Source organism: Hemicordylus capensis, chromosome 13 (assembly GCF_027244095.1).
Source record: "Hemicordylus capensis ecotype Gifberg chromosome 13, rHemCap1.1.pri, whole genome shotgun sequence".
Taxonomy (NCBI): Eukaryota; Metazoa; Chordata; class Lepidosauria; order Squamata; family Cordylidae; genus Hemicordylus; species Hemicordylus capensis.
Genome location: NC_069669.1, coordinates 22387589 through 22411818, shown reverse-complemented (window position 1 = coordinate 22411818; position 24230 = coordinate 22387589). Strand labels below are relative to the sequence as shown.

Below are 24230 nucleotides of genomic sequence, written 5' to 3'. Positions count from 1 at the left end.
TGTGCTTGCAAACCTGAAGGGAGGAGGCAGGGAGGATGGCCGTGTGCGAGGCGGCAGCTGGCTAGGGCTGCCTTTCCTGGGACCTCGGTAAAAAGCCGAGGACAGGATCCAGACAGGGTGCGCTGGTCCTGCCTAGCTGCTGCCTCGCACAGCATCATGCTTCCCGCCTCCTGCCTTCATGGTTGCAGGCACATGGCCGAAGCCACTTTGCCTACCCTGCCGGCAGTCATGGGAACACGCCTACTCCTGAGGAACACTCTAGGAGCCTTGCTCCCAAGGACACGTGTGTAGAATTGGGGTGTTAGTCGCTGAAAGGCCCTGCTAGTCGTTCTGTGAGCAGAAAGTATCACGCTTGCCATGATTATTCTAAGCAATGGACATCGCAACAGGGGTGTGTGCATCTTACCGTTTCCAGCCCATACTCACTTGCGAAGCTGCAAAATCCAGTTTCTGAAGGCCGACAAGGTATCGATTCCTCATCATATCCACTTCATGCCTCTTGCTATTTAGCAGAGCCTTAAAGGTCAGAATCAATTCCAGGTAAGATGTTGGCGTCACATAGTTGTGTCTCCGAAGGACATTGTAATAGCTGACGGAGAGCTCTCGCACGCTTTCTTGGAAATACTTGCACATGGACACGACCCTACAGAACATGGATATGTTAATACAGTTAATACAAACAAATGAGTCAAACTGTACATTATGGTGGTTTGACGGTTTGTTAATAACAAATCAAAATTGACCACGATGTCCGAACCAACTATCTTGGTTTATTCTAACCTACTTCCCTAAAATGAATCTAAATTTGAACCCAAGGTTTGAAGTGGGATTCAGATTTCAGGGAGTTGGTTAGAAAACAACCGAAGATTGGTCGGTTCAGATGTGATAATTGACCCTACTTTGTTTTTAACCTCAGTTGGAAGAACAATCTGCTGAGGGTCACACAAGCAGGGGAGGAAGGAGACCCCACACGGACTGTAATATCTGTTACATTTGTTGTTGACTACAACTCCCATCATCCCCAACCAAAGGCCATTGCAGCTGGGGATAATGGGAATTGTAGTCAACAAGATCTGGGAATCGCTGTTACAAGGAACACTGCCCCCAAGGCTTGGCGACGTGGCATGGAACCAAGATTTAACCGCCATTTCCTGTGACATCTGAGCCAGCCCTGTCTTCCCATTAACAACTGATCAATTTACGTTAAGGTAAGTGCTGTAAATCTAGCATATTCGAGAGACATTTCACAACATACGATTTCCTGATTTCATCTTCTAGCTTCACATCTTCTAAGAACTTGTTTGCTACCATTTCCAAAGCATCTGTGGGCCATCTTTGGAACCAGTCAATCGTACAGCAGTTGATGAGTGAAGGGAACATCCGCAAGCGATTCCGGAAAGCATCTCCTATGGGACTCATTGCTGGAAAAGATTAATCCCCCCCACCCGCCAGTGAGTCAAGTTAACCGTTTGAAGGTGAGGCAAAAATCTGGGTGAAAAGTGTTTTATTGAGAGATAAATAGGGGGTGGGGCTGGAGCCCAGCAGTAAAGCATCTGCTTTGCGTGCAGAAGTTCCCAGGTTCACCCCCTGGCAGAATCTCCAGGTAGGGCTGGGAAAGACTCCTGCCTGAAACCTTGGAGAGCTGCAGCCAGTCAGTGTAGACAAAGAGCTAGATGCACCAAAGCTCTGATTCCGTGAAAGGCAGGTTCCTATGTTTATATTTGGGGGGATGGGGCTGTAGCTCAGTCGTAGAGCATCTACGGCATTTCTGGACAGGGCTGAGAAAGGAGGCCTCTGACAGTCAGTGCAGACAAGACTGAGACAGGTGGCCCAAGAAGCTGACTCGATATAAGGCAGCTCCCTATGCCCCTATGTTTCTATTCATACCTAAAACTATATGCAGATTCTTCTTCACACGCTCAATAAAGAAGTTGTACATGGCCAAAGGGGTGGCTTCTATCCTCCTGCCTTCAGTTCTTGCTGCACTCTGCATTTTCTCAACAATCTCAGCCTTCTCGTCTGCTGCAAAGATGTTAGGCACATCGCCTGTGTTCAAGAGCATGTTAATGTCCTCCACAAATGATTCGTCCTTGATCTGGTTGTCGCAGAATAGGAACACAGTGCTTTTGTTGGCGACTCCTGACTGAAGCATGACCTTCTTGACATCTTCTCTCCAGTCATTGGTGGTATAGAACTTGGTGATTTCAATCATGAAAAGCTCGTAGGAATTCATGAAAGTGCCGAGTTTGGTCACGCTCTGCCGGCCACTCCCGCCGATGCCCACCAGCAATAAGTGGCCATTGTCTTGTTTCAGGACTCTGCATATCCTGGAGATGTGCTCAATGGCGAACTTGAACATGACCAGAGACATCGGCGCCTTGCTGATGTTGTTGAACTCCTCCAGGTAGTATTCCATGACGGAGGTCAGCTTCTTCAAGTTTGTGATTTCATCATAGATTTTTACATCGCTGGATGGTTTAGCGTAGTCCCCAAAGAACAGACTTCGGATGTTATCGTCGCTGATCTTTCCAGTCCGTGATAAATGACTTAGTACCTATGAAAAAGACAGGACGACACCTCACAATTGAACTCCATCAGGTCAGTTTTTGTTGGAGATGGCGTTCCAGTGCATCAACCTTTTGCACCAACTGTCCTAATGACCACTAGGGGCATTGGGAGCAGAGGTAGCTGGTGAGGGTCTCCTTACTTTTGCCTCTACTATGTGTGACCCCTGCCTTGACTCCTCCGGTACTTCCTGTAGAGAGTCAGTCCTCTACCTTTCCTCTTAGAGAGCAGATGGAAACATATATCTTTCTCCCTGCCTATCCATTATGTAGCTAATAGATAAGATGAGGTCTTTCCTATCTCAAACGTATTTCACCAATACACCTATTTAATTTAGATTGTACACCAATCTCCATGCGTGCTCTTTAAGTAACTGCAACTACTCAACTCAGCACTCTACTCGGTACCTGGAGTGGACAGTTTCCTCTTGGTGCTTTGCTGAATAATTACAAACCCCAACAGTTTATCCCTAAAAAGTCTGCCCATTCATTTTTTCATGAATGAGATGCACACAACCTATGGAAGCAATTAAGGTTTCATGTTAAAGCTCAGGATCTACCAAACACAGAGCGCCACGTACCAGAATTTTCAGACATTAGTCGTAACTGACAGCCATGCACTGAGGCAAACATCCAACTTTCCAGGAATGTTCTTGTCCACTACCATAATTTCCCAGTTATTATATGCCCCCATGCATTGTACGCAGTGCCAGCTTTTAAAAGAAAATGGAGGAAAATCATTGTTTCCATTTGTTACATGCACCACCAAACCTGGACTTGTTTCTTTTCTCTCATTCTTGGTCCCTGAGTTGCCAGGACAAGGGGAGAAGCTGCTAGTTGGTGCAGATTCGATCATTTGCCTTGGCAAGAAGCAGGAAACAGTTTTCTTGCTGACAGTGTTAGGAACTGCTTGCACTTCTGTTCTACAGTACATGATACATTCAGATGGGGAGGCAGATAGATCATTGACTGGAATGATTTTCCGGTCACTCAGAAAAACAGGTTGCTTACCTGTAACTGATGATCTGGTAGAGATCCGTCGATATCCATAAGAATGGGTTCTGCGCCTGCGCAGGAGTCACGCGGTAGCCATGCCTGAGCTTGTCGAAGCGCCGAAGCCACGCCCCCACACTGAGCGTTCTATATAAGGCGTGTCTTTGGCGCGAAGTCCCTCAGTTCTTGGACGACCGCCGTGGAGGACGACCATCCAGAAGACGAAGGTGAGTTCATCCAAGGTAAGTGCTCAATAAAGGACGTTGCAAAGGGCTGCACACCGCAATGCACATAAAGGTAGTCCTACTGCAGAGGGGAGGTCGGGAGGGTCTTATGGATATCGACGGATCTCTACCAGATCATCAGTTACAGGTAAGCAACCTGTTTATCTGGATCGAGATCCGTCGATACCCATAAGAATGGGTGTCTAGCGAGCTCCAAAAAAGGAGGAGGGGAGCAGTAGGAATTAAGGCAGCACCCTTTTCAAGATGCTTCTCCCGAATGAAGCCTCTGCAGCAGAACGTACATCTATGGCATAGTGTTTGATAAATGGGGACTCAGAGGACCATGTAGCTGCTTTGCAGATGTCCGTGAAAGAAACCCCTGCTAGGTGTGCAGCCGAGGAAGCGTGGGCTCTAATGGAGTGGGCCCGTATAGCTTCTGGAGGTGCTTTGTTTTGTAGTTTGTATGTGAACAATATCACCTGCACCAACCATCTCGACAGTCGTTGTCTGGAGACTGGGGAACCTTTGGAAGAGCCCTGGTAAGACACGAAGAGACGTTTGGAGGCTCTAAAGTCTTGTGTTCTGGACATATAGAACAGCAGAGCACGGCGTACATCCATAGTGTGCAAGGATCTCTCCAAGGAAGTGGAAGGAAGTCTGAAAAACGTAGGCAGGATTATATCCTGATTGAGGTGGAAGGAAGACACTACTTTAGGTAAAAAAGAAGGATCCAGACGCATTCGGACTTTGTCTGGATAAAAGATAGTATAAGGGGAGTCTACTCTGAGTGCTGTGAGTTCACTGACTCGTCTAGCAGTAGTAATTGCTATCAAAAAGGCAGTCTTCCAGGAGACCAGTTTCAATGAACATGTGGCCATGGGCTCGAAAGGAGGCTGAGTGAGGGATGAAAGAACCAGAGATAGGCTCCATGGTTCTACAGGAGGCTTAACTGGCGGGTACACATTCGAGAGACCTTTTAGAAAGGCCTTACTCAACGGATGGGAAAACAAAGTCTTTCCATCACTGCCCGGGTGTTGTGCGGAGAGGGCAGCCAGATGGACCTTAAGGGAGACATTTGCAAGACCTTGAGTTTTTAGTATCGTTAGGTAACGTAAGACTTCCTTGATCGAAGCCTGCTTGGGTAAGAACCCTCTAGACCTTGCATATATTTTAAAACAGTGCCATTTGCTCTGATAATTCTTACGAGTGGATGCCTTCCGTTGGTTGAGCAAAATTCGTCTTAGGAGAGTATCCGCCAGGCGGTCAGATGAAGGGTGAGTACGTCTGGGTGCAAGATCTGGCCGTCGTCTTGTGTCAGCAGATCTAGGCGCTGAGGTAAGTGGTGGTAACAGTTCTTGGACAGTCTGCGTAGCCGCGGAAACCAAGGTTGTCTTGGCCACCAAGGGGTAATCAAGATCCCGTCGGTCGGTTGAGACAGCAGACGTGCCACTACCCTGGGTATCAGTGGGAGTGGGGGAAACATGTACGGAGTCTCTTCGGACCAGTTCAGCTGAAAAGCATCCCCTAGAGAACGAGCATCGTGGCCCGCTCTCGAGCAGTAACGGGAACATTTTGTATTCGTGGAGCAAGCAAAGAGATCTATGGAGGGAAACATCCATTGGTCGAAGAGCGGGGTCAAGACTTCTGAATGTAGTTCCCATTCGTGTTGGTGATCTTTCAAAAAGACCCGACTGAGGTCGTCGGCTAATACATTCTCCAGGCCTTTGATGTGTACTGCTGCAGGGGCAATCTGGTGTTGGATGCACCAGTGCCACAGCTGGACGCTGAGGGCACACAGGCTCCGGGACACCGTTCCGCCCTGACGGTTGATGTATGCTTGTGCAGTTGTGTTGTCGAGCTGGACTTGAACAATCTGGCCTTGTATGATTGGAAGAAAAGCTCGCAGAGCCAGAAAAACTGCTAGTAGCTCTAGGAAATTTATGTGTAGTAGGGCTTGTTGAGGAGACCACCTGCCTTGGATCTTGTGCCCGTTGCAATGTGCACCCCAACCCTGTAGAGATGCATCTGTGGTCAGCCAGACAGTAGGGGAGGGATTTTGAAAGGGGGCCCCACTGAGCAGATTGTTTCGGCGCGTCCACCACGTTAGAGAACGAAGGACTTGAGGAGGCATTAGTAAGCGTTTGTCTTGATTGTCCCTGCATGGGTGAAAGACAGAAAGAAACCATAGTTGAAGCTTGCGCATTTTTAGGCGAGCGAAGTGTATAATCGCATTGCACGAAGCCATCAGCCCTAAAAGGCGTTGGACGGCAAGGGCTGGTTGGGTTGGTTGTTGCTGGAAGAGACGAATCAGGTCTCCAATACAGTTGAACCTGTCCTCTGGTAAGAACGCTTTCTGCACTCTGGTGTCCAAAACTGCTCCTATGTAGGAGATAACCGGAACCGGTTGTAGATGTGACTTTTTCCAATTGATTTGAACACCTTAGGTCGTGGAGAAGATCTATCACATAACGGATATGCGAAAGTAACTCTTCTTTGGTCTTTGCTGCCAGAAGCCAGTCGTCTAGGTATGGATAGATAGCAATCCCTCTGGTATGTAGGTGTGCAATCACCACAGCCATGCATTTTGTAAAGACCCTCGGTGCGGTAGACAGTCCGAAGGGCAATACATTGTATTGGTACACTTCCCGTCCGACGGTGAAACGTAAGTACTTTCGGTGGCAAGGTCGAATACTTATATGAAAATAGGCGTCCTTGAGGTCCAGCGTTGCAAGCCACTCTTCTCCCTGAAGGAGAGGTAGGATGTGTTGTAACGCCATCATGCGGAATTTTCGGACGTGAATGAATTTGTTCAGGCGACGGAGATCCATAATGGGTCGTATACCCCCATCCCGTTTGGGAATTTGGAAGTAACGGGAGTAGAACCCGTCTAGCCTGTCTGCCCATGACACCGGGGATATTGCCCCTTTGCAAAGAAGATCCTTCACCTCTTCCCTCAGGAGATCCGATGCAGGAGTGAGCTTCATCCCCATAAAACGAGGAATGGTCTTGAATTCGAGTGCATAGCCTGAGCTCACAATCTTCAGGACCCATTTGTCTGATGTTATGTGGTGCCATGCGGGGACATGGCTGGCCAGCCTGATGGTTGGCTGGGACAGAATAGTCGGTGGTGAGGACGGTACCCGCGCTGGCTGGGAAAGGGAGAGAGGAGGAGGTGTCAATGGGCAATTGCAATTTTCAAAGACGCTTTTGGTTGTCCTGCGTCTTGGAACGCTGGGGTTGAGAAGCTTTATGCCTCTGCTGGTAGGCTCGCTTTTGATATGGGGTATATGGCTTTCTGAAATCCCGGCGATCTTGGGTTCGATAGTTGGGCCTGTATTTTCCATAATTGGGTCGGTATCTTGATGACTGCCCGGAGGATGATTGGGCAGCAGTGAAGGTTTTTGCCGTGAACTTGGATTTTTTTAACTGTTCCATTGTGGCGTCTGTGGTGGTGCTGAAAAGACCGGAGCCATCGAAAGGGAGGCCTTCGATCTTTTCTTTCATGTCCATCTGGAGATTAGTGGACCGCAACCAAGCATGCCTGCGTAGAGTGATAGCTGCTGTCATGGCCCTGGACTCACTTTCCGCTAGGTGTTTAGAAATGCTTAGCTGGCGACGAGTCAAATCCCCAGTGTTTTCCAAGGTCTGGCGGAACTTAGCCCTAAACTCATGTATAGGCAAAGATTCCAGGTCTTTTTCCAAAAGTTCCCAGAGGCCACGTGTGTATTTGGCCGTGCAGGCCGCATAGTTGGCCACTTTGATCGAAAGGCACGAAGTCGAATACACCTTCCTGCCTAAAAGGTCTAGTTTTCTGCCCTCTTTATCCGGAGGAACTGTATGGCGTTTGCCTGACTTAGAAGAAGTGGCGCAATCAATAACAAGAGAATTGGGCGCCGGATGCTTCAACAAATATTCATTGTCCTTATCTTGTACCCGGTAGAGGCTCTCAAGTTTCTTGGAAGTTGGCGTGGAGGTGTGGAGTACTTCCCAAGCGCACTTAGCCGCCCTAGTGATCACTGGTAGCATAGGGAGTGCCACTGGAGCGGTAGATTGAGACTGAAGCATAAAGTTGTATACCGGATCATCTATTGTCGCCAAAGGAGAGCGAATGTCCAGCCCCAGGGAATCCGCCATCGCACGAATGTGCTTGTGGTAAGCTTTTAGCTCATCATTTGGAGATACATACGTGGGTGAAGCCACATCCACTGGAGGATCCGCAATATTACTGTCCGAATCCGAATCCGACTCAAAATCGGACGAACCATAATGTTCAGAGGGGGAGCAAGGAGACGGTTCATTTCCATTAGTTTGAGCAATGGTTTGTGTCTCTTCAGTGCTGACAGATGAGTGTGGCAGGACATCTGTCTGAATGGAGGCAGATCTTGTGCTCATAGGAAAAGTCTGTGAAGCACGGTGAAATAGTTCTGGGCACTGCGTCTGGGTAGATACAGTAGACACAGAACGCAGTGGCAATCGTTGAGACCCGGTGTCATCAAACACATATGGTTCTCCAGGTGAAGTTGTACCCATTGGATCCTGGGGGTATTCACAGGTGTGCCATGTTAGCGGGGAGCGTCCTTGGCTGGCGGATTGAGGTCTGGAGGAGTGTGCTGTGGAGACTGAAGGTTGAGATGGGCCTGCATCTGTTGGCAAGAAACCCTTAAAGGTAGAGGTTGTCCGTCTACTCGACGTTGAGTCCAATAGCGAAAGCAGTGAGCGAGTCGCTGATGGTAGAATATCCTCGGCATCGACGTCTATGATCTCGAAAGCAGGAGGTGGGCAGCGTGGCGTCACCTGAGAAGTGAGGACCGGGGTGTGCAGTACAGTATCTCGAAGACCGACCGACGGTGTAGATGGCGAAGCCGAGTGTAGTGGGGTCGGAGCTGGCGATAGAGCTCGAGCAATCGGCATCGAAATCGACGTCGAGGCAAGCACCGGTTGAACAGCAGGAGTCAATATCGAGGCAACTGTCGATGCTGAAGGAGCCGTCGACATCGAAGGATTTGTCGGCATCGACTGAGCTGTCGACATCGAGGGAGCAGGTAGCGCCGACTGATCAGTCGTCATTGGTGGCACTGCAGTGGTCGATGGAATCCCCGATGTTGATGGTAAAGCTGACGACTTCGATACTCTTGGTGGAGATGGAGTACGAGGAGGCAGGTCTGGGGATCTTCGACGTTTTCTAGGTGGAGAACTATGCCGATCTATGTTTCGACGCCCAGAAGGAGAGTCGTTACGTCCACTTGAACGAAGATCCGGTCTCGATGGGGAAGATGAAGAAGATGTACACGGCGTCGATGTTGACTTTACCGGTTTCGATGTCGATGTGGATAACTTGGATACACGCGAAGGAGCTGGAGATTCCTTCGACTTAGAATGTTTCTTCGGTATCGAAGTAGGCTTCGAAGAATCAACTCTCTTCGATGCTGAGGAAGACTTTCGGTGGCGGCTCGACGTTGATGGAGGTGCCGACTCCGCCCTCGGGGGCAATTTTGAAGACGAAGTCGATGTCGAGGGACGAGGAGTACCCGGAGTGGAGGGGCTCAGAACCACGTCATAAATAGCGGCCCGAAGGCGTAGCGCTCGGTTTTTTCTCGTTTGCTTCGAGAAAGAGAGGCAAATCTTGCAGGAGGCGACATTATGTTCCTCACCGAGGCATAATAAGCAAAGGTCGTGAAGGTCCTTGGAGGGGAGTTTCGCCCTGCAGCCTTCACACCATTTAAAAGATCTTTTCTCCTCAGTCATATTCACACTCGTAGTGGAGTCCGTTCCGAGGTCGAAGAGCCGGGATCGTCGTCAGTCAGTCCGCGTCGAGAACCGGGAAAACCGAGAAGTCAGTCCGAGTCAAATTCCAAACAAAGGTCGCTTTCCAGTCCGTCGTCAAAACCAAAAATCAGTCAGTAGAGGATGAACTCGTTCTTAATGTAGAGAGGAACTTTTCCAACAGCTGAGGTGGCAGACCGAGGTCCAAACGCAAAGGCGGTCGGAAAATAACTGAGGGACTTCGCGCCAAAGACACGCCTTATATAGAACGCTCAGCGTGGGGGCGTGGCTTCGGCGCTTCGACAAGCTCAGGCATGGCTACCGCGTGACTCCTGCGCAGGCGCAGAACCCATTCTTATGGGTATCGACGGATCTCGATCCAGATCTGCTTTGAACCTATTTGTTCAGGGAGAGGAGAGGAGAGGAGAAGGAGGCAGTGAGGGGGTGAAGAGCAAAAGAAGGTTCATCTGCTAGTCATTCAGCACGATTTCCTTCATGCCTATCTGCTGCTTTTGGTCTGCCGAATTCTGCAAAATGAAAAAATCCTCCATTGCTGTCCTCCACAACCAGCGTGTATCGAAAAGACCATCAAGCTGAAAATACACTTGTTTGGTAGTTTAGGATTAGCAACTCCAAGAAAAATCTCCTTGATCTTTCAAACCATTATAGTTTAAAACTGTTTTTGATATACGGTTTTTGATATATTAGGCGTGTTTGTATTGCTAATAACTGGGAGCCTACAGAGCATACTAGTCCAAAGATATAATAAACTATAGTAATGGTGACATGTATAAAAAACAACTGAAAACACTTCATTTCAGTTCGCAGTTGTTTCCATAGCTGAAACAAATATCTTATTTCCCAGAATCCAAGACAAGGTTTTTTCCTGAGCCCTTTAATATTAGAAAGTGTGGCATCATCTTAAATCCAAAGTCTTCTGCTTCGGGGGGAAATGAAGGGCTCGTTCATTTTGTTCTTTCATGCATTTCAAAATGAACGCACACCTCAACATACCTTCTCAACACTCTGCTTAAAGCAGTCAGAGGTGGTCTCCTTCACCATTTCAAAGAACACCTTCCTGTCCTCTGCGTCAATTAAGCGGTCATAGAAGACTCGATACACTTCATGAATCCAGAGTCTGATCAGTTTTTCTCCATCCTGCCAAAGAACAGACAAATGGAAGAAAAGGAAATGCACACTTGGTTTTAAACACATGGTCGGAGACATTCACACACCAGTTAATGATCCATCTTAACCCTTGGCTCCTGGAAGCCTTTTCATTGACATGGACAGGACCTGATCAGCAAACATGCGGGATTTTAGGCTGGCTCACTTCCAAGGTCTGCAGAAGTCAAAGGTCCAGTTCAGCTATATTCATACGCACACAATATTTGAATCACCTTCTCAGTGGCTCAAGAATCTCAGCGGTTTAACTGTAGACTCAGCAACACTGTGACAATTGTGTACAATATTGTTCATTGTTCCAGGTGCACAAAGGAAGCTGCTTTATACTGAGTCAGACCATCAGTTCATCTAGCTCAGAACTGTCTACAATGATGGGCAGCGGCTTCTCCGAGGTTCCAGGCAGGAGCCTCTCTCAGCCCTACCTGGAGATGCTGCTGCCGCCAGGGAGTGAACCGGGGACCTTCTGCATGCAGAGCAGCAGATGCTCCACCACTGAGCTATGACTCCATCCCCAAAATTGGGAGAGAAAGATTACCTAGGTGCAGAAGAAGCTGCCTTATACTGAGCCAGACCCTTGCTTGCCTCAGTGGCGTAACGGGGGGAAACGGCGCCCAGGGCAAGCTCTGCCCCTGAAATTGCACCCTCCCCCCGCCCCCCCAGGCCCCCACATACCTGCGCCAGCGCCCCCTGAGCGCGGCGGCGGCAGATTGCGCGGTGTTGGCAGGCGGCGGCGGATCGCTGAGTGTGGCGGTGGCGGGCGGCAATCCCACCAAGTGCGGCGGCGGCGGATGCACTTGGCGATCCGCCGCCACCGCCGCACTCGGCAATCCGCTGCCACCGCCGCACTCGGCAATCCGCCGCCACCGCCGCACTCGGTGATCCGCCACCACCAGTGGTGGGCGGCGGCAGATTGCGCGGTGTTGGCAGGTGGCGGCGGATTGCCAAGTGCGGCAGTGGCGGCAGATTGCCGAGTGCGGCGGTTGCGGCAGATCGCCGAGTGCAGCGGTGGCAGGCAGCGATCTTGCCAAGTGCAGCCACCGCCGCACTTGGCGGGATCGCCGCCCGCCACCGCCGCACGATCCAGGGGGGTTGGGGGGGCATGCCACTTTTTGGCGCCCCCCCACGTAGCCCACCAGAGTGGCGCCCAGGGCACGTGCCCTGCCTGCCCCCCCTATTGTTACGCCCCTGGCTTGCCTACACTGACTGGCAGTGGCTCTCCAGGGTTTCAGGCCAGAGTCTCTCTCAGCCCTAAGTGGAGATGCTGCCAGCAGGGACTGAACCTGGGATATTTTGCGCAACGGTGTGTTCAGCAGCCAAGGAAGTCAGCGATGAATCAGGAAGTTGAGGTCTGCATGAACTCCTTCAGCAAGCTACCCTCTTCCAGCTTCAGGCTCCACCTTCAGAAACAGGATATTCACACTGGCCCACCTTACAGGGTTGCTGGGATGATTACAACATGAGAAGGGACTGGAAGGGCTTGGGGATGGAGAGAAGAAGAGCAGCACACCTGCAGATGGGTATGTGGACACAGCAGCACTCCTCGGATCACCCGGGAGAAATCGCGGAGATTAAAGACATAGTGAGATTTTGAAGGCGTTGGGAGGAAGTTTTCCACAGCCAGCTTGTAGATATTCATGGTAGCATGGACCAGCATTTTGCCAAGTCTTTGAGAAGAAGAAAAGAACAAGGAATGAACAAAACCACAAGTCCTTACGCCTTGCTTGCTCCCTTCTGCCACTCTGACTGGGCACCCTGCAGCCCACCTTTCCATCTGTCGCGTCAAGGCCTTCGCCTTCTCCAATTCCCTTCTGCAAACTCAGAGAGAGGAACAGAAGAAGCCACCTTATGCTGGGCCAGGCCTTTGATCCGCCTAGCTCAGGATTGTCTCCACTGACTGGCAGCAGCTCTCCAGGGTTTCAGGGGGCAGTCTGCAACTGCTGAAGATGTTCGCTGCTTTTCAGTAAATTAACTGAAAAGTGATTGCCTCTTGTCGCAGAGAACATAGGAAACCTGCCTTATACTGAGTCAGACCATTAGTTCATCTAGCTCATCACTGTCTACTCTGACTGGCAGCAGCTCTCCAAGGTTCCAGGCAGGAGTCTTTCCCAGCCCTACCTGGAGATGCTGCCAGCGATTGAACGTGGAACCTTCTGCATGCAAAGGAGAGGCTCTTCCACTGAGCTGTGGCCCCATCCCCAAACTCTTTCCATAAAGCCCTCTCTGGAGTCTGGACTATCCATCTTTTCAACTTTGTTCTGCTGCCAGCTAATTCTCCCCTGGGCACTTTCCAGATTACCCGCTAGAACTGGCAGGGTTAGGGTTAGGGTCGAATTGAAAACGACTCCCAGATTCTACAATGGAAAATACAGCTACTTTTTTGCAATGGACATACAACGTTATAGCATTAAATCGCAGCGATACAACCCAAAACAAGGCATCCGAAATGTGAATGGCACCCTGCTGCCAGCATAGGGACTGCAGTGTCACAACACAGGAAGTGCAGAAGCACACTTAGCAGATATGTTGTGACACGGTGGGAGGGGTTAATCTGGAAAGTGCCCAGGTCCAACCTCCCCTTTTCTTTACCAAAAAGTTTCCTATCCCTTCCCTTATTTTTCTGTCTTTAAAAAAAAAAAAAACAGCGTTAGGCTTCTTTGGACAGGGACCATAAACTCTCTGTGTGTTGCATTGCTGCTTAGGAACTGTTGGCATGAAATAAATATGGTTATGCACTCCCCACCTGTCAGAGCAAGAAGGCTGCCAATGCGGTGCGAGGGGTAGAGGCTCTCATGGCCTCAGAAACCCACCTAAGGAAAAGTCATTTACCTCATAAACGTAGGGTCAAAGCCTTTGCTGAAGTGCCAGTCAACAATGGAAGTGAAAATCTTGGTCAACACTTCATCATCAAAAGCACTGATGGAAATGATATTCAAATGTCGTGTGAAGCGCCCTGGGAAATGTGGAGGAGGAAGGCACAGCAAGGCTTAGGATCATTGGGTTTCCCCCCCTGGCTTCAGGGGCGTAACTATAATAGGGCAAGGGGAGACAGTTGTCTGGGGGCCCACTGCTGGGGGGGGGCACCCAGAGGAAAGTCACATGACTGACTCCCAGCCACGCACCCGCCCGGGCTTCCTTCAGTTGGATTCATCCTCCAAAACTGGTGTGAGTGTCAAGACCTGGAGCTACCAGAACAGCATGTTTTTCTCTAGTACCATTCAATGACTTGCATTGTCCACAATTTACAAAACCTTTTAAAAAATAATTTAGGGTGATGTTCTATTGTAGCAACGGATATTACTCTGCTTTTTGTTACCACTATTCAGCCTCCTTTAAGATTTCTTTACTTCATGAGCTGAGCTTCAGTGAGGGGGGCGCCATTTTAAAATCTTGTCTCTGGGCCCATGCAACCTTGCTACGCCCCTGACTGGCTTCATGTAAATGTTTTGCCTGTCAGCAATTACTTTATGATAGGCTTTTCCACAGCTAAGAGGTTATCCTGCATACAAGCATCACCCCAGCTTGGCCTGTAGCCCTCGGGGACATATTTTCAGATGACTGAAATCTGGTCGTTGAAATTCCCCTCCTCTCCTCTCACACACACAAACCCACCCCACCCCAGTGCTATGTCAGTCCGACACACTGGTGCTACTCTGGTGCTTATCCTGTTGCATCAGTGCTTCATTAGTCAGGATGTTGTCAGTCAGTGTTTGGTTGGGGGAGAAAGGGGGTAAGCATTTCCCCTTTAACCAGCTGTCTAAGCTAAGGTCCGTGGCATCAATCAACCAATCATCTTTATTACGGTCCAAGACCAACATAAGATGAAGGTCTGTGGTAGACCCTGAGATGGCATTTGGCAAATGACCTACCTGTGATATCGTTCCTTCCACCACCTGGAGGTCCCATTGCGGAGACAAACAGGAGATCGACAATGTCAAGCCTGGACGTATCCTTCTTGTCATACCAGTGGCCGTGATCAATCCATTGCCGCAGGAGCTCAATGGGGGGCTGGGCTCCGTACACCTCCTTGGCGGGCATATTCAGGTCATCTGGGAAGAATAAGGAGGCTTCACTGACTCAGGGCAATGAGAGGGCCAGAGAGAGAGAGCCTTGTGTCTTGGATGTGGAACCCCAAATTGACTAAGAATTTTGAACCATGGAGGCTGAATCTTCGCTCAGAGCCTGCTGGTTACCTTGCTACCTTGGTTGTGCCCAAACATCGGAGAGCATTTTCCAGGGCACGTTTTAATGCCCTCTCGCCTGCCCTCTGAGAGTGTAGGTCCAACAATATTCTTTCAGCAAAGGGATTTGTCCATGTGGATTCAGGGCCACTGAAACTGCTGGGCATCTTCTACTTTACTGCACTTTATTATAGAGACCTAGGCAGCAAGTTAACTTTAACTCATTTAATGTATTTCCCTGGCCAAACAGATGGATTTTGTGCTTCTTTTCTTTTATTGGATAAGCAGCCCATTACTTACAAGGTAGCCCTATTTTGTGTGCTGGCGTGCAGATCCCGTCACGGGATGGTAGTGGGCTCTCCTTCTAGTTGTCAATAGTTGCGTTATTATTTTTAAAAATCATCTTATATATTGCTGTATTTTATGTGTTGGTTACTATATAGCTGGTCATAATAGAGTTATTCATTCATGCATTCCCTCACTTGTTTCCTTAGGGCCAAGATCTTTAAAGCTCCTTACCCCAGTCAACAAAATGAAAGAGAGGGAGGTATGAGAGAAAGAAGAAAAGAGGGAACCAGAGATATTTCCAGGAGGCCCGAATGTAACGAAACTGGAAGTGCAGAATAATTATTTCATCACTTTTCACTGTGTTTTAAAATTCCTCTCTCTCTGAGAGGAGAGCTGGTCTTGTGGTAGCAAGCATCGCTTGTCCCCTTAGCTAAGCAGAGTCTGCCCTTGTTGCATATGAATGGGAGACTTGATGTGTGAGCACTATAAGGTATTCCCCTCAGGGGATGGAGCCGCTCTGGTTTCAAGTTCCCTCCCTGGCTTCTCCAAAATAGGACAAGTTTTTTTAATAGGACAAGATTTGAGATTCCTGCCTGCAACTTTGGAGAAGCCACTGCCAGTCTGTGCTATACTGGGCTAGATAGACGAATGATCTGACTCAGTATATGACAGCTTCCTATATTCCTATGTTCTATGTTCTTCCTCACAGTTGGTGGTAGGTTAAGAGACGGTGGATTGCCCAAGATCACTCCATAAGCTTCATAACTGACGGGAAATTTAAACTTAGGTTTCCCATTTCCAAACACAACATTCCATCTATTGCATCATCACCCCTGAGGTTACATCTGTAAGAGAAGACCCCTTGATACGAGAGGTTTGCTTTAGATTGCTGCAAATCTTCTTGTGAGCCTGGAAAATAGAGGGTATGCCCCCTATTTCCCAGGCTCATAAGAAAATATGAGAAAAGGTTAGTTGTTCCCATTTTGAAACAGATAACAATCAGCCCTCACATGCTGGATTTATTACAGAGAAATCACAGATTGAGCAATATGTATTTTATGTTATTTTAACAATTTCCCTACCACTTTCCTAAACATACAATTTTACCCATAATGGTTTAAAGGCATAAAAACAAGACATCTACATGTGCAAGGAATGGTCATATAAAGCAAGCTAAAACCAGCATTCAATTGGCCAGGGACTGTTACACAGAGTAGGCTTTACAGTGAGTTTACTGGGAGGCTGAACTGCGAACTTGAAGTTGTCCCCCAAACCCGACGAAAATAGTGGATTTTCCAAACCCCAGATATAAATTGGACTACACTCTAACACGCAGCGAAAAACCCGAATTGTGTGTGAACTGCTCCCCAATAACTCCCATGGACTTCGGGGTAAATCTGGCCGATATGTGAATGCACCCCCTCCATTTTGGAAGAGATGCAAGTTAAAGGGCTTTAAAAGCCATGTGTGAAAAACTTCCAGGAGGATAACAAACTCAAATCAATACAATAAATTTTGGCTGGGGACTATGGGAGCTAGTGATTCAACAACAGATTGACTACCCCTGACCTACATTAACTGGGACATTCAAGACATCTTACCCACAAACACAATGGCCATTTTCCCCACCGCAGGTCCAAAGAGTCCTTTTCTTCTCCTGTCCAGTTTTGACATAATGATATCCTGGGTCTGATTTGCTGAGGTTCTAGCAGAGAAATTGATGACGTTGGGGGTGTATTTTGTCTTTGGAAGCTGGATCAGAAAGCTGTTGGTGATTGCCGATTTGCCGGTGCCAGTGGGTCCCACGAACAACAAAGGAATGTCATGGTCCACATAGGTTTTTAGGAAGAAACTCTGCCTGGCAGTTTCCATGGTTGGAATTATAAGTTCAGAGACCTGTTGCAAAGAGATGGTTAGAGATTGGGGCACCAGTGCACGGCAAACCTCTTGCTCTATCTTCCATTTCAAACTAGCAAAGCCACCATCACCATCATAACGCTCTCTCTCTCTCGCTCTCTCGCCATCAGTACCATCTCAGGGGATGGATGCTCATAGTGATCTACCCCCACCCCAGAGATGGAAAAGAGGCGACAGCCTTGTTGCACTTACAGTTTTCTCTGTGTTATCACCCCTTCTTAATCCCTAACCATTCGGATAAAATTGTAGTTATTTTTGCACAGAGGAAAGGGTCAGGGCAACAATGAACAAATTGTTGTCCTCTCTCCCTGGAGTAATCTCTGAAGAACATTCCTGCTAAATTTCATTTCCATTCCTCTGACAACACTGATAAAATTTGAGAGGTTTTTTGAGAGGTTTTTTTTAAAAATCACTATTGCAAATTTGGCTGCTGCAGGACTAATAGGTCAGGACAATAAAAGAATGAGAACACAATGAAAGCTGAAATTATCACTAACCCACCCCCTCTTTTCCACTTCTAGAGGTATACTGTAGCCCATGTCAAAAATCACAATAAGCATTCACCTTTCCAGTGTGGCCTACCTTTGTTCCAGCAGAAATAGTTTGCTCTTCCTTTGTGATATACTCTGTCCACATGTTCCACTGTCCACTGGCTATCTTATGGAAATAAAAGTCATACACGGTCCCTAATGATCAAAAAGAAAAAGCCAACAGGAAATCTCACTTCTAGGCAGCAGAAAAGGCTTTGGATTCTATTTTAGATTATAATATTTAGATATGCTTCAGCAAAATTCAAGACTCAGGACATCAAATCATATAGACTTTTGGCCTCGATCTGATGTGAATATTTCCTATTTTTAAAATGCTCGACAGTCATGGACATATGATGTGCAAAAATAAGGATAGAAAATTGATATGTTTCTCCCTATACCTTCCCATCAAAATCAAAATCATCCAGTGCTCTTGAACTTCCAGTTTATATCTTAGTAGGGTAGATTGTTAAATAATTTCTTTTTGAACCAGCCACAAGCATAACAAATTAAACTGTACAGATAGAAATGTTTATTATATATAAAAACATAAACATTCCTAACATATCAGCACTACCAACTTGCTTACTAGGAAGGGCCAATCTGGGAAGATTGTTGCCCACCCCACTGGAGAGGTTTCTGGAACTGGAACCCTGCCTATTGTTCCAGGGTTTAACCCCAGTGGTGAGTTTAACCCCAGTGGTGAGGAATGCCCTCCGGGAGTCTAGGGAGAACAATCATCACACATATCCAATGATGTTAAAAGGACAAACATCCCTCAAATGTTGATGACGTCGCTGCAGCTAATGCAGCTGAACTGTCCTTTTATGAGTTTGCCACTAAATATTCAAAGGGTGGGTCCTTACGATCTGATGCAAAGGGGAGGAGCCCCCAGCCGAGATTCCAGGACTATGTGTGCTCCCAAAATGGGTCGTGTAGACGGGGGTAATGTCGGACAAACAGCTGGGAAGTGATCATGTGCAACCAGCAATCGCAAATGGGCGGCATGGGCAGCTGACATCAGTGATCCAGGATTTGATGTCGCATAGAGAAGGCCCACTGCCCACGCTACCCAGCTGGGCTTGCTTGTTCGTACGCGATCACTTCCCAATCCTCTGCCCAACACTAACCCTATACACAATGCTGGGATCCCAGCTAGGAGCACCGATTCTGGCCATCGAGATCATCCTAGGGAACGAATGCTCACAGTGATTTTTGGCAATGTCTACCACTACCACCACCCTCAGAGAAAGGAAAGAGGTGATAGCATTGCTGTACTTACAGCTTCCTGTATATTATCACTCTTCCTTTATCCCCACCCCCTGAACAATTAGGCAAAATTGCAGTCATTTTCACACAGAGAAAAGGGTCAGGGTTAAGGTCAGAGTAAGGGTAACAATGAACAAACGGCTGCCATCTGTCCATGGAATAATCTTTGGAGAACATTCCTGCCAATTTTCATTTTCATTCCTCTGACAACATCAATCAAATTCACCAACAGTTTTTGTGTTTTTATTATTCATTTATTTCTCAAATTTGTGAACCAAGTTGTAGGAATGGAAACACTGCAAAGCAGTGCCTCCCAACCCCCTCAGGCGCTCCAGAAAGATACTATGTACAATAGTATAGAAAGCCGCCGAGAGATCCAAAAGGACCAACAGAGTCACGTGCACTCTATCAATTTCTCATTGGAGATCATCCATCAGGCCAACCAAGGCAGTCTCCACCCCACAAGCCCGCCCAAAAACCAGTTTGAAATGGGTCTAGATAATCAATTTGTCTGGAGCTGGGAGGCCACCACCCTCCCAATTACCTTGCCCAGTCATGGAAGGTTGGCGACAGGCCTATAGTTGCTTAATTCTGAGGGATCCAATGTGGGCTCCTTCAGAAGAGGTCAAATGATTGCCTCCTTAAGGCAAGGAGGCATCCTGCCCTCCCTCAAGGAAGCATTTAAAATATCTACTAGGCCATCTACAACATACACCCTGCTAGACAGTATAAACCATGTCAGACAAGGTAGTAGGCCACACCATTCCAAGCACCTGTCCACATCCTCAGGAGTCACAAACTGAAAATGATGCCGTCTAAGCACAAGAGGAGTTGCTGGACACCTCCGCATCAGACACTGCAGTAATTGTGGGGTCTGAGTCTATCCACAAAGAACTCATTAAAAACGTCACAGCGGGTAATTGATGATTCCAAATTCTAATTCAAGGGAGGAGGGACATGTACTAGCCCTCTCACAACCTTGAGCAACTCCACTGGATGTGAGCTTGCAGATGCGATATGGGCGGAAAAGAATTGCTTAGTTTCCACATGTATCTCCTGAGCATAGATCTTCAATGCACTCTGTGTTGTAAGCTGTCAGATTTGAGTTGAGTCTTTCTCCCCCTTGCGTTCCAGTCTTCTACCTTGTCACTTCTGACCCCATAGTTCTTTCATATACCAAGGGGCCAGTTTTGAAGTGGGTTGGAGAGGATGCTTAGGAGTGATCATGTCTCCTGCTCTGATGGGTTTGCTGTTCCAATTTTCCACCAGGGCATCAACAGGATCACCAGCAGAGCCAACACTAAATCCTTCCAAGGCTTCTTGGAATCCTATTGTATCTCAGGCAGACTATCCTAATAGGACCCTCACCCCTGCGGAGGTAGGACATGGTTGTGAGTCCAACCTTAACCAGATGGTGGGCCATCCATGACAAAGGGGGAAATCACAGGAGTCCCCACCCATGGAACACCACCCTGATCAGAGTAAAAGACAATAAATATTTATATACTGCTTTTCAACAAAAGTATCCAAAGTGGTTTACATAGATAAAGCAGGAGACCAGATCAAGAGTGTGACCAGCAACACGAGTCGGCCCTGAGACAACTTGAGATAGGCCCATAGTTGTCATGGCTGCTATAAATTTCTGAGCCGCCCTGGACAAATTTGTCCCAAAGTGGGACCAATTTAAATCCAAATGTTTTAAAACTTTTAAAGCTTTGAAAACACCATAGCAAATTCAGTCACAGCAGGCCCGATGGTCAGGGCAAGCAAAGCATGATAACACACTGAGAGCCGGAAGTCTTGCCATGCTATGACCTATTTGCCATCTCTAAGAATGTAGTCCTTCTCAAAAATCACCATGAGCATCCATTCCCCCAGATGGTACCGACCTCCGCAGCTGGCTTATGTACTATCTGACCAAGATGGAAACAGAATCACCTTGTACCTGAGACAGAGAAATAGAATCCTATTAGGTACAACCTGGGGAATGTACCTGCTTCTATATACTAATAAAGGCTAGACAAGATTAGCACTTCACCAAATCCTTGTGACAGTGACTAGACCTAAACCTACATCAAAGATACATTATTTTTCAGCATACAAATTAAATCAGATGGTAAAGCCACATAATTATATTTGTGAAAAGGTACCTCTTTCTGGAAACAAATGTGTTTTCGTTAGCTTCACGCTTTTCGGACGTGGGTTGTCATCATCTATGCCCATCAAAATATTTCGGTAAAAGTGATCAAATTTCTTCCTGCCCTCCGCATTGATGGTGCCACCAATGGTCCAAACCAAGGCAAAAAGGAAAAGACCCTGTAGCCACAGGGTGATCTGCTGACTGGACATGGGCTCTTTCCCTTCGTCTTCACCAGTACTCTTTATCTCATCTAAAAATATTAAAAAGAGCTCCATATCTTACAGTGCTCACACGTGAAGCCTCCCATCCAAATACAAATACCCTGCTTAGCAAAGGGGACAATTCATTCTTGCCCAAGACTAGCTTTCCTCCCATAACATTCCTCCCCTTCATTTGCACCTTGGTTCTCCATCTACATTACCAACATGCAGATGCAGCATCAAGATGCTTTTGTGCCATGGTGAAACACTACATAAAAATAATCTTGAACCAACTGCATGTAGCATAATCATGTTGATTGCTTTTGTGCAGCGTTTATCAACCTCCAGGTGTTCATCAGCAATGTAGAAGCAGGAAGGAGGACATGACTGAATGGAATTGGAAGCTAGCATTTGAGAGTGGGAAGGGACCTTGGAAACTTCCTAGCCCTGCCCTCTGCCCAGCACAGGAATCTGCTACAGCACTCTTGACAGAGGCCTGTCCAGCCTCTGTTTAGAAACCTCTACAAATGCAGAGCCCACCACTAAACCAGGTAGAGTGTTTCAGTGTCCAACCATTCTGGCTATTAGGAAATTCCTCCGTATATCTAGCCTGAAGCTGCTTCCCAGTAAGATCAACCGGGGTCTAGTCTTGCCTGGTTCTACTTTGGGTGGAAGATGGCGCTCACAGGATCCTTACCAAGCAAACAGGTGAACAGTCTCATCATAGTAAAGGCCAGGTGCATGGGTGATGTGTGGACGATGACTTTGCAGTGATGGCGAATGAATTCCAAAGAGGGCTGAACTAGCCACATAAACATGTCATCGACCTACAAGAGAAAGGGGTGACGGTTTTTTAAACTCTGCAGAAGTCACATGACTACCAATAGTCATATTCTGCTAATACCCAGTACAGGTGTTAAATTAGAATAAGCACAGCTACCAATGATGGTGTGATTGCTGATGGTGATAGCATACGGTCCCCATATACAGTTGAACTTTGCACAGAAATATCACAGATGATATCTCCTGCATTTCATGACTTCTTGGCCCTATAATTACATGTTTTTCTGCCTGTCTATTTACATATCAACTGAGGACAACATTTCATGCAACTAGTGAAGTGGGCTCTGGCCCACAAATCTTAAGCCGCATTAAATGTCAGTTTTTAAGCTGCTTTGTGCTTGCTGTAGCAAACTAACATGCTTATCCTGCTAGAACAGAGCTGCTCAACTTCAGCCCTCCTGCAGATGTTGGCCTATATACTGCCCACAATCCCTGGCTATTGGCCATTGTGGCTGGGGATGATGGGAGTTGTAGTTCAAAAACAGCTGGGGGGCCTAAACTGAGCAGGCCTGCACTAGAATAACTAAATGGATGCAGCTGTCGCTCAGTGGGAGAGCATCTGCTTTGCATGCAGAAGGTTCCGGGTTCAATCCCTAGCAGCATCTCCAGGTAGGGCTGGGAAAGATCCTGGTCTGAAATCCTAGACAGCTGCTGCCAATCAGTGTAGACAGTACTGAGCTAGCTAGACAAGCCGTCTGATTCAATACAATACAAGCTCAATATATCAAACCGTAGCTCAGTAGCAGAGTAGCTGCTCTGCATGCAGGTGGTCTCAATTTCAACCCCCGGCATCTCTCAGAAGGACTGAAACCCTGGAAGGCCACTACCAATCTGTGTGGACACGATCAGTTCACATGATCAAAAACTGGGTAGGACAAACCTCCTAACCAGCTTCAGAAGCTGTCCACACTCCCGATTTTCAATTGTGTGTGAGCAAACAGCTAGGTAGGAGGAGGGGAGAGTGACCGTGTGTGAGAGAGGAGCTGGCGAAGAGGGTGTCCTACCCAGGTCTCGCACCCAGGATTTTAGAAAGGTCCTACCCAGCTCCCTCCTCACAGACAATCGCTTCTCCCTATTTGTTTGCTCACACACAATCAAAAACCAGGAGTGCACACAGCTCCAGAAGCTGGGTGGGATGCACGTCCTACCCAGTTTTCGATGGTGTGAAGAGGTCTCCTGAGTCCGAGGTCAGTGGAAGGGAGCTTCATACATCTGGCCATAGAGGGGTGAGTGTGGATCCCCAGCAGACCTGGCACTCAAGCTGTGTCTGACCGTATGCACCCAGGGGACACTACAGCAAACATTCCATTTGTTTCCCCACAAATGGTTAAGGAGAAGCATATTTGCAAAACACAACACAACTAAGCCCACACACCAGTTCTAAGTGCTCCTCATGCAAAGTTGGGGGCAACGTGTTCAGATACGAGTCCTTCAGAGGCTTCCAGCCTAACTGGTGAGGTTCCATGTAGATCATGCCACACCTGGGGGAGACAAAGAGGTGGTTTGCTCAGATTCCTGCGCAACGCAAAAGGAGGCCTCCTGCACATGGACTCAGCCTGCGTGTGACTCTAGATGATCCTTATAGACGTGATGCTGAATGCATGAGGGGAGAGGAATCAGCATTGTGTGAACACTGGTCCCTGGTCCCACCCTACACATGTTCAGCATAGCTACCACATGCATGATGGGGCTCTTTCAATGAGAACATGACCTGGAAGCTGGAAGGAGAGCTGGTCCTGCGGTAGCGAGCATGAATTGCAGGGTCTGCTCTGGTTTGCATTTGAATGGGAGAGTACATGTGTGAGCACTGGAAGATAGGAAATGGGACTGCTCTGGGAAGAGCATCTGCAGAAGGTTTCAAGTTCCCTCCCTGGCAGTATCTCTAGGTAGGGCTGGGAGAGACTCCTGCCCGCAACCTCGGAGAAGCCGCCGCCAGTCTGTGTAGAGAATACTGAGCTAGGTGGACCAACGGTCTGACTCGGTAAAAGGCAGCTTCCTATGTTCCTAAGGTCCCCTGCACTGGCCTGAATAGGATTTTGCCCCATTGAGACACTATTTTGCACTTAGCTCTGGCTGGTGGAGCTTGTGGGTATAGCAAAAAACAAAGAAGAACTTGCAAATCTGAAGTCTACCCAC

The 24230-nt window shown here is 47.9% G+C and overlaps 1 protein-coding gene across 10 annotated transcripts in view; it reads right to left on the bottom strand.

Annotated features, from left to right (window-relative positions):
- DNAH3 (dynein axonemal heavy chain 3) overlaps positions 1–24230 on the bottom strand; it is a 112607-nt gene that overhangs the window by 22608 nt on the left and 65769 nt on the right. For 9 of the 10 annotated variants that reach the window (XM_053276363.1, XM_053276370.1, XM_053276368.1 and 6 more), the window contains 12 exons: positions 23470–23575; positions 21949–22078; positions 21062–21301; positions 17695–17798; positions 16797–17091; positions 14596–14775; positions 13556–13679; positions 12237–12393; positions 10559–10702; positions 1888–2554; positions 1256–1421; positions 427–643 (listed from right to left, as the gene is read on the bottom strand). In XM_053276363.1, coding sequence (XP_053132338.1) covers positions 427–643; positions 1256–1421; positions 1888–2554; positions 10559–10702; positions 12237–12393; positions 13556–13679; positions 14596–14775; positions 16797–17091; positions 17695–17798; positions 21062–21301; positions 21949–22078; positions 23470–23575 — 2530 coding nt within the window. Of the gene's footprint in view, positions 1–426; positions 644–1255; positions 1422–1887; positions 2555–10558; positions 10703–12236; positions 12394–13555; positions 13680–14595; positions 14776–16796; positions 17092–17694; positions 17799–21061; positions 21302–21948; positions 22079–23469; positions 23576–24230 lie in introns of those variants that run through there. The other variant, XM_053276373.1, reaches the window with a different exon arrangement.